General features: G+C 42.0%; 2 protein-coding genes across 2 annotated transcripts; one reads left to right on the forward strand and one right to left on the reverse strand.

Annotated features, from left to right (window-relative positions):
- Positions 1–125: 125 nt before the first annotated feature.
- Positions 126–3856, forward strand: sdr39u1 (short chain dehydrogenase/reductase family 39U, member 1). The gene is made up of 6 exons (XM_029454171.1): positions 126–259; positions 975–1081; positions 1270–1352; positions 2145–2266; positions 2388–2540; positions 2804–3856. Exons 1-6 carry the CDS (start codon positions 244–246, stop codon positions 3229–3231), a joined length of 909 nt encoding a protein of 302 aa, XP_029310031.1. The 5' UTR covers positions 126–243; the 3' UTR covers positions 3232–3856.
- mettl17 (methyltransferase like 17) lies at positions 3722–10239 on the reverse strand. Its single transcript, XM_029454170.1, is given in 15 exon segments — positions 3722–3991; positions 4104–4303; positions 4472–4564; positions 4659–4685; positions 4687–4710; positions 4822–4890; positions 5050–5157; positions 5950–6020; positions 6109–6203; positions 6318–6391; positions 6584–6665; positions 7056–7143; positions 7248–7397; positions 7490–7631; positions 10047–10239. Coding segments are annotated over 15 exon segments (1389 nt in total). The 5' UTR covers positions 10116–10239; the 3' UTR covers positions 3722–3894.
- Positions 10240–10358: the final 119 nt, after the last annotated feature.

Consider the following 10358-nt stretch of genomic DNA (forward strand, 5'->3'; position numbering starts at 1 on the left):
TTATATCTATTGTGTGTTTTGTTTGGTCTTTGATTATATTGGCAGCTGATATGTTTTTTCTTTCCTTGAAACCAATAAACACATGGGACGAAACAGCTGCTTTAAACTACAAAATGACACGCCTGGCTACGGAACCCCTATCGGTCCAAAAAGCGAGAAACAACTCACTGACTAGTACAGTCAAAAGGAAACGGTGTAACCTTGCAGTTATTCAATCCAACATCGGACGGACAATTAACGATAATGAGAGTTTTAATAGGTATGTACGTTATTTAACAATTATATATTGTTTAAAGTCGCTTCGGAAAGGTCAATGTGACATAACGCTACCAGCTAATGTTAGCATTGCAGGTATAATTTGAGCATAACACAATTAGTTATCTGTGCGTTATGTTTGTACAGAAAACTACTGTTAAAAAAAGTGTACAAGCTTTATGATCAAACCTAGAAAACTGTCACTGTGTTTTTTAATTGTTATCTAAAGCCAACTATGCTGCAAAGGGGTTTTGTAAGCATGCATAGTACGCATGCGCACTGCACACCATCGGACAAGCGTGTGCCTCTTTTGTACCATAAATTGGTTGCATCCAATACGTTGTGTATGAATAGAGTAGAATATATCTTTATTGTCCATGAGAGTTGAAATTTGCTTTCAACTCACTACAAGAAACAACAACTTAAAAAGCAGACAAGTAGTTAGTAAAACAAACACATAGACAAGGTCATATTAGACATAAGAGCAGTTCATGTCACTGTGTAGTCACTTGCTCAAGCTGGCTGAGATGTTGGCTATCTGCCATTATATACTCCTTGCATATATAGAATTGATTGTAAATTGATGTAAAACTTGTGCAAATATAACCTAAACCGTCTTTTCTCTCATCCACATTAATTATAACTGGTAACTGATAGATTGTTTGCATCTTTGGTTCTTCGTTTTTCATCAGCATTTCTTTATATGTTCTGCCTTGTAGGAGGGGGATCTGGCTTTGTTGGCCGTGAGCTTACCCGCCTGCTCAGAGACAAAGGTCATGAGGTCACAGTGATATCTCGCCAGCCTGGTCCAGGGAAGATAACATGGGTATGATCTCAGGTTAATTCAGAATATTAGTCAAACAGTAGGGATCAAGGTCATTTCTCATCTTGATAAAACTACACTCTAATGTCTGTTAAATCTTTTAAATTATTATTTTTTGATGTATTGAAGAAAACTGTACTTGTCTGTACATCCGGAGTCATTTATTAACATTTTTATATTTGCTTCTGCAGGGTGAGTTGGAGTCTCATGGCCTCCCACCATGTGAGGGCGCCGTCAATTTAGCTGGAGAGAATCTCATGAACCCGCTACGATGGTGAGAAATAATAAAGTGAGCCTGCAACTACATACAGCTACACTCTTACAGCCAGTAGCTGATGCAGTCAAATGTTAGTGGACACCCCTGTTCAAAACTGGCCTGCAGAGAGCACTGACTCCCGCCCCATCCAACACCTTTGCGCTGCGAGCCAGGCCTTATCACCAAGCATCAGTGGCCAACTTCTGATGCTCTTGTGGGGAACTAATCCCTACAGCCTGCTTCCAAAATCTGGTGGAAGGGCTTTCCAGAAGAGTGAAGAGGCTGTTATAGCAGCAGATTAAAGTCTATAACTTTGGAATGAGATGTTCAACAATCACACATTACAGGTCGTTTAGCAGACGCTCTTATCCAGAGCGACTTACAGTGAACTAACCACAGGGACAGTCTCCCTCTCAACTCAGGGTTAAGTACCTTGCTCAGGGGTACGCTGGTGGCAGGCCTGACTGTGGTGTCCGCAGACTTTTGGCAATTACGGTTTTTTTCCCTGCTTAGTTGTAGCTTTGAATTTCTAGAGCTGGCGTGTATGAGTGTTTGCTCATGTGGTTAGTTTTAAACTATTGTTTTGGCTCTTTTGCACTTATTACTTGTATGAATGTCCTGTCTGTCTGTAACTTTGTGTTGCTGTTGTCCTTTGAGAATGAGCCCCCGTGTCTCGATGAGATTACCTGTTTAAATTCAGGCTGAATAGAAAATGCATATAAATGCACACTTAAATGATGACGCGTCTGAGTATTGCTGTGGGTACTGGATCCGGATCTCCTCCTGATCTGTTGTCATTTGTGGTCTCAGGTGGAATGAAAGCTATAAAAAGGATTTATTCTCCAGTCGTATTGACACTACGAAATCTCTGGCTCAAGCTATAGCTGCTTCCCCCAGTCCTCCTCACTCCTGGGTCCTGGTGTCAGCCGTAGGTGAGTCTCTACAACACTTTATATAGCTTGTAAGTAGCGAGTCAGACCACACAAACCCACAGATGATGATTTCAGTGTCGTGTATTGTTGTATACTTCTTACTTTGCTTTTCGACCCACAGCTTGTTACAAGCCCAGTATGACGGCCGAGTATACGGAAGACAGTGAATGGACACAATTTGACATCCTGTCCAAACTTCTGAAGGAGTGGGAGGCCTCAGCTGCTCTTCCTGAGAACGCAACAAAAACCACCAAACAAGTCGTCATCAGGGCCGGTACGTTTAGTTTAATTCCCAGTGAATGTGTTGCAATATCAGGAAGTTTCTCATAGAAGCCTCGTGTGAAAGAAACTGATGTTTCATGTTGACGAGACAATGAAAAAATAACTAAGAAATGTAGAATAATGGTGACTTCATATTTCTGTGGATGGAGCGCTTGCTCACACGTTTGCGTTGATATTCTGGTACACTGTCCCGTTCAGATTTAGGCTGGTGAACAGGTGAACAGAATTAAACTTCTCATAAATCTCCTCCACCAGGGGTAGTATTGGGCCGCGATGGTGGTGCCATGAAGCAAATGCTGCTCCCCTTCTGGCTCGGCCTCGGGGGCACTCTGGGGTCAGGGAGACAGCCGTTTCCCTGGATCCACGTCTCGGACATGGCAGGAATCATCGTCCACGCCCTGGAGTCCCCTTCTGACACTCCCTCGCCGTCACAACAAGTGTTCAACGGGGTTGCGCCTGCACTGAACACCAACCTCGAGTTCACTAAAGAACTGGGCCGAGCCCTGAGGAGGCCCACCATTTTTCCTGTGCCTGGCTTCGTCATGAACGCCCTAATGGGCGCCGAGAGGGCCGTGGTCCTCATGCAGGGCCAGAAAGTCATACCAAAGAGGACGCAAGAGGCCGGATTTGAGTACAAGTACCCGGACTTGACCTCAGCTCTGAAAGAGATCGTTGGGAGTTAACATGTTGAAGGAATGTGTGCTGATTTAGCATTTTCTGTAATCGTGTGTTTATATTTACTGGATTACAAGAATTTACACACGACAGCTCAAATCAATGGTTGATTGAGAACTCTGGATCACACATGGTCCTGAGGAGGACATTTTAAAGTCCACATCACGATAGTTCAGCTGCATTTGATCTTCTCTTTCACATCAAACTCAGATGTGAGCAGAGATGCAGAAGAGGACGCACTCTGATGCCAGGTGTGAGCTTCAGTCTGGATAATCTGGGCTGTAGGGCGGCAACTGTTAATCTATGATTAATCGTTTAGTCTGTACAGCACCAGCGGAATCATTCATTTAAGGTTTAAGCAATAGAAAGTAACTGAAGATCAGAACTGAAAAATGCAGGAGGAGATGACTTTAAATGTCACATCACTGTCTAAACTGCAGCATACTTGTTGAGATGGACTGATTTGTTGAAGGTGGTGCACAATAAAGTGAGTAAAAGTGAAGTTATGACTTTTTATTAAAGTAATCCGAGGGTTATCACATGAGTCAGTATTTTAACAATTCTAGTGAAGACACGCAGATGTTCTGTTCAACCAAAACATGAGGAGTCGGCAGTTTTAGGGAGTTTCAAAAGTATAAAAAAAAAACAAAATGGTTCTCTTCGTCGCTGAATCATAACTCTGAATCACTCGCGACGTCGTCGACGACTTCCTGAATGATTGGCAGTTGATCTCCCCAATCACTGTTCCGGGCACAGCGGTAAACATCTCTGATGGAAGCAAACGAAACAATTAGTGCACATGGGGATCAGACGGGGTGCGAAACACGTGACATGATACTTTCACAGCTCGCCGATGAGTTCGACTGCGTGAGACTTTCACCTGCTGTGTTTTCGTGTCGTCACCACCAGGTGTTGTAGTTGTCCGTCAGGGCAGCACATTCGACAGTGCACGTGTCTTGTTCTGCACTGCACCGGTGCGATCAGCCTGGCCCAGTCCACGCTGACTGACTCTGCCTCCGCCGTCTGTTCTGCCCGAGTCAGAATCAGGTAGCTGAACTTCTCCGTCTGCTGGTTTTTGTGCTGAAAGTGAAGATAATTAATCTATAAGTGGAATCTATCCATGCTTTGATCGTCGCTTAAGTGGAAATTCAAAACATTTCTGAGGTCAAGAATGACTTTATGCTTAATTTACTGATGTTTGATTTACAGTCTGTGCAGACAGACATGCAGTCCACAGTTTACTCTTACCCTGGGCAGAGGCAGAGGCTGGTACATCTGCTGGAAGTTGCAGGGTGTGGTGATCTTAGAGGCCAGTTTAGGACACTTCAGTTCATGGGGACACTACAGAAACAAAACGATAGAGAGGAAATGCAAGAAGACTGAACTAGTTCAAACTGCGGCATGATGTTTCAAACCAGCTGAGATTCAAGCATACCGGAGCGAACACTGCTGCTGGCTCTGGTGTCATGGAAACTCTTGTCTTGGTTCTGGAGAGAGAGAACTTCAAGTCATCCGTCTGCTTCCATCGATTGTGTCAAATCATTTACACAAAAGTCCCCATGGATATTTTTGAAGTATCATCTACTGTATTTGATTACCTTTAATAAAGTATCTCTGGCCTCCATAAGCATCTGATGGCCCTCTTTAGTCCCATTTTCCACCAGCACCTACACAAAAAAGATAATCACTAATCAGATGTGGTTTCTAGGAACCAGAACATTTTTAAAGACATGTTTTAATTTACACACAAATTGAGATTTTATTCACTAAAAGCTTTAAAAATGAAAAAGTGCATCATCAGAAGTGTTGTCCTTATTTCAACCAACCAGGTACGAGCTCGTCTTTCTCCACAGAGTTAACACCACGTCTTCTCGCTCCTTCACATTTCTAAGCTCCGACAGGGTGAAGGCTGCGACCACCAAGTCGAACTGCACCTGGAAGGAGACGCACAGAACCGTCAGCGCTCCGTATCTGTGAGATGCAAGTGAAGCCGCTCCATAAATACAAACATCCAGCACAAAACTGATTGTAAAAGAAGGAATCCTAACGATGCTCTTCATTAATTTGCCACGCTTTCTTGAACATCAAATTCAAGGACTTTTCAAGGACTTTCCAGGCCCAATTTCCTCAAATTCAAGCACCCGTCACATCAAGGTAATTGGTTTGCTGCAGGCTCTGCATCGGGCCGGATGAATGTCTCAAGGATCTTTAACAATGTCAGTCTTTGGGGAGCAACAAGTCCTGGAACACTTTCCAGGCATAACATCTTAACAGTCACCGAATATCAAAGAACTTCCATTTCTATTCTTGCACAAAATATATCGATTAAAGCACAATAACCCATATCTATTTATATCTGTATTTCCAAAACTTTCAAGACCTTGATTTCTCTCCCCCTCAAATTCACAAACTTTCAAGGATTTCAAGGACTGGTGGGAAGGAGGACATCACTGCTCATATGAACTATTACTACATATTAACTAATAATTCTATTTATTGGAGAGAAATAAAGATGCATAAACAAACTAATTATGTGTGAGAGAACTTTTGTCAACAACTATTGCATCATCAGCCAGAGGCAGAAACTAAAGATACTTTCCTAAGACATGAGACTTAGAGTTTCTAAGCCACTCCAACTGCTATTATCATATATATTTCTGAAATGCATTTAGGTAACGTGATTGTAGTGAAACTGTTCATGCGCTGTGATGTGATCTGTGATTTACCTTGGGAGAGACCGGGAGGAACTGTCTGAAATACACTTGTTTGATGTGAGCTTCAGCTTCTTCGTCATCTCCTGCTCAACGTAAAAAAAATAAATGCTTTGATTTTCTCACCAAGTTTTTTGACAAAAGCCAAACTGATGGAAGTGTTTGTGTTCGCACCTTTGAGAAGTCGTTCTGCCAAAATGTTCATGGGCCCAGAGCTGTCCACACACACCATCTCCTTCAACGTGTCGCCCCAGCACGAGTGTGACGCCCTGCGGGGGAACCGGAGAGACTCAGACAGTTCTCATGGAAACGACAAGACTGTGAACGAGCTTGTGATTTACATGAAAACTCTCTGTATGTTGCACCGGTGTTTTTACACTAACCACACAACTGTTCCCAGCCCTGAACCAAAATCCAGGAGAGACTGAGGAGCAAAAGACGGATCCTTCTTCTTTATCTGGAATAATAAATAAAAGAAGAAGCAAACAGACATTTAAGTCTGACCCTACACATCAAGGGACATCATCCTTAATAAGGACATTTATTTCGCAATTTTATACTCTGAGTATAACAATATTTGTTTGTGTTCTGGGTGAACTGACTTATTGTCACGCGAGTCAGCCTGTGACCTCCTCCACTCGTTCATTACCTCATTTATAGCTCTCCTCACTGCTGCATAGCCCCCAGCCATCCGAGCCGCCATGTACACCACAGCTAACTCTTCATCATACCTGAAACACAAACCTGTGAGCTGTGCAGAAACACATCCACACCTCAAAACCAACAGTTACAAGCTCCAACATGTAACTGCAGAGAGGGAACACCGTCACTCAACTGATATCTGATAAACTAACTGAAGATATTATGACATAAGAAGTGTACAACTTAAACTTTATATAAAGCAAGTGTTGATATGAAACCTTAAAATGAGTTACCAATGTGCCTTAGGGCTATAAAGGGTTTAAAATGTTAACTGCTGGTCAGCATTGGCACAATTCAGATTTGTATCTTGTCTTATTAAATAAAGTAGTAAATTAATTGAGGTTTTTTCTGATCACAATTATCATTAAAGAAATCCAGTATACATTATTTATGTGTAAAAAAAGAATGAGTAGTGTTACTTCATGTTAGTCCAGTGGTATGTCGTTCTTTTGAGCTCTAAAAACACTTTCTTCCGGATGTGGTCTTCCAGTAATTGTTCATCTACATCTGTAATGTAAAGCACATTTACTTTTCTCCAGCTGCTTCATTATATAATCTCTTTGCAGTTATTTAAAAAACATTACTATTTCCTTCATTCACGTGTCACCCACCCCCTCTCGTCTCCATCGCCGTCTTCCGTAATTCTTTCTCCAGGGTCACGGCTTTTTTCCTCAGAGTCGAATCGTCGACGGCACTTTTTCTGCTCCACAGGAAGTTTGTGAGGCTAAGAGCGCGGTCGGTCAGCTTCGTCACCCGAGCTCCTACAGGTGGAGAGATTGAAGAGTCGCGCAGTGAATCTACAGAAACATTTCGTAGGCAAACTGATTCATGACACATTCATAACTCAACCTACCTTGAATAATGGACCGTGCAGCCGTCTGAAGTTCTTCCGGTAGGCACAGAGTTTTCAGGTTGGTCAAACCCGGGTGCTTCTTGTGTGGTTCTCCTTTTAGGAAATCTACCTGTGACTGCTGGTTAGCAGATGCACTCATTCCCTGAGGATGAGAAATAAAAACAAATGTTTATTAAGCACCTCTTTAAGCTCTAGTGAGTTAACAGCAACCAACCTCCTTCTGATCTTAGATAAAACAAAATATAATAGACGCACAAGAAATACCATTAGATAGTTTTAGAGCCAATATTTTGATATTCAATTTAAAATCTGCTGTCTATCTAAGCATATTTATTTTGGATTTCTACATTGATTAACTCACACTCTGAACTTGAAATAATAGATTCATAGCTATTTTATCTAAACACAATATATATATATATATATATATATATATATATATATATATATATATATATATATATATATATATATATATATATATATATATATATATATATATATATATATACACAGTATATCTCAAAAGTGAGTACACCCTTTAGATTTTTGCAAATATTCTGTTATATCCTTTCAGGGGATAACATTATCCTACTGAAACTTTGATATAACTTAAAGTAGTCAGTGTGCTGCTTGAATAACAGTATAGATTTATTGTAAATTACTCAGTACACAGCTGTTAATGTCTAAACAGCTGGCAACAAAAGTGAGTACACCGCATAGTAAACATGTCCTAATTGTGCCCAATGATGTTGTTTTCCCGCCCTGGTGTCATGTGACTCGTTAGTGTTACAAGGATTCAGGTGTAAATGATAAGCAGGGCTGTTAAATTTGGTGTTTTGGGCACAATTCTCTCTGAATGCTGGACAACATGGCACCTCATGGCAAGGAACTCTCTGAGCGGCTGAAAAAAAGGATTATTGCGCTTCACAAAGATGGCCTTGGCTATAAGAAGATTGCCAACACCATGAAAATGAGTTGCAGCACAGTGGCTAAGATCATACAGCGGTTTTCCAGGACAGGTTCCACTCGGAACAGGCCTCGCCAGGGTCGACCAAAGAAGTTGAGTCCACGTGCGCAGCGTCATATCCAGAGGTTGGTTTCCAAAAATAGACGCTGCGAGTGCTTCCAGCATTGCTGCAGAGGTTGCAGAAGTGGGATGTCAGCCTGTCAGTGCCCAGACCATACGCCGCACACTGCATCAAATCGGTTTGTATGGCCGTCGCCCCAGACAGAAGCCCCTTCTGAAACCGATGCATAAGAAAGCCCGCAAACAGTTTGCTGAAGACAATGAATCCAAGAACATGAGTTACTGGAACCATGTCCTGTGGTCTGATGAGACCAAAATAAACCTGTTTGGGTCAGATGGTGTCCGGCGTGTGTGGCGGCACCCTGGTGAGGAGTACCAAGACAAATGTGTTTTGCCTACAGTCAAGCATGGTGGTGGCAGCATCATGGTCTGGGGCTGCATGAGTGCTGCCGGCACTGGGGAGCTGCATTTCATTGAGGGACACATGAATTCCAATATATACTGTGACATCCTGCAGCAGAGCATGATCCCCTCTCTTCGGAAACTGGGCCGTAGGGCAGTTTTCCAACATGATAATGACCCTAAACACACCTCCAAGATGACAACGGCCTTGCTGAAGAAGCTGAAGGTTAAGGTGATGGACTGGCCAAGTATGTCTCCAGACCTAAACCCAATTGAGCACATGTGGGGCATCCTCAAGAGGAAGGTGGAGGAGTGCAAGGTGTCCAACATCCGTGCGCTCCGTGATGTCGTCGTAGAGGAGTGGAAGAAGATTCCAGAAGCAACCTGTGCAGCTCTGGTGAATTCCATGCCCAGGAGGGTTAAAGCAGTGCTAGATAACAATGGTGGTCACACAAAATATTGACACTTTGGGCACAATTTAGACATGTTCACTATGGGGTGTACTCACTTTTGTTGCCAGCTGTTTAGACATTAACAGCTGTGTACTGAGTAATTTTCAAAGGACAATAAATCTATACTGTTATTCAAGCAGCACACTGACTACTTTAAGTTATATCAAAGTTTCAGTAGGATAATGTTATCCCCTGAAAGGATATAACAGAATATTTGCAAAAATCTAAAGGGTGTACTCACTTTTGAGATATACTGTATATATATATATACACACACACACATTGGATTTACAGGATATTCACAAGGTCACAATGCATATTCCTGTTGTCATATATAATACATATACTGCATTAAATTAATGTATTTGTATTACCCACCCCTACATACATACATACTGTATGACGAGCATAGTGAAATCACAAATGCAAAAACCAGATGCATCAAAAAAGTCTCACCTTAGTGTTTCAGAAGCGTGTTTGTTTTGATAGATAGTTTATTGTTATTGTTGCACTCGCACATAAATTGAGATATTTTTATTTAACAATGAAATAATTAATTCAGACTGAGTTTCAGAGATTTTCTCCCCGTAAAGCTTTTTACCTCAGTCCTGTATTTAACATCTTCTCTCTGCCTGACCTCCATTGTAAAGATGTTGCTTTCAATGACACTCACCCTGCACATCATCTTCACAACAGCCGCCCTCTGATAGAGGACACACGCGCCATAGCTCATTGAAGCCATATCTTCGGCGCCTGAACGGGGACTTCTTGTGTTTGAATGGATTAAATGTTAGCTTTCATCCCCACTTTGATGAGCATGGAGGCACGTTAGGATCTTTTCCCCAGTCCTTCAGCAAAATAATTCCGACCAACGGTTAAGGCGGAACCTTTGGTCTCGAAAGTTCTGTTCCAGGTGGGAGTGCTCACTCCGCGCATGTTTCTTCTGGCTTTCTTATCGAAAATATTAATTTTTAACAAAATTACG

The sequence above is a fragment of the Cottoperca gobio genome, chromosome 17 (assembly GCF_900634415.1).
Source record: "Cottoperca gobio chromosome 17, fCotGob3.1, whole genome shotgun sequence".
Classification (NCBI taxonomy): domain Eukaryota; kingdom Metazoa; phylum Chordata; class Actinopteri; order Perciformes; family Bovichtidae; genus Cottoperca; species Cottoperca gobio.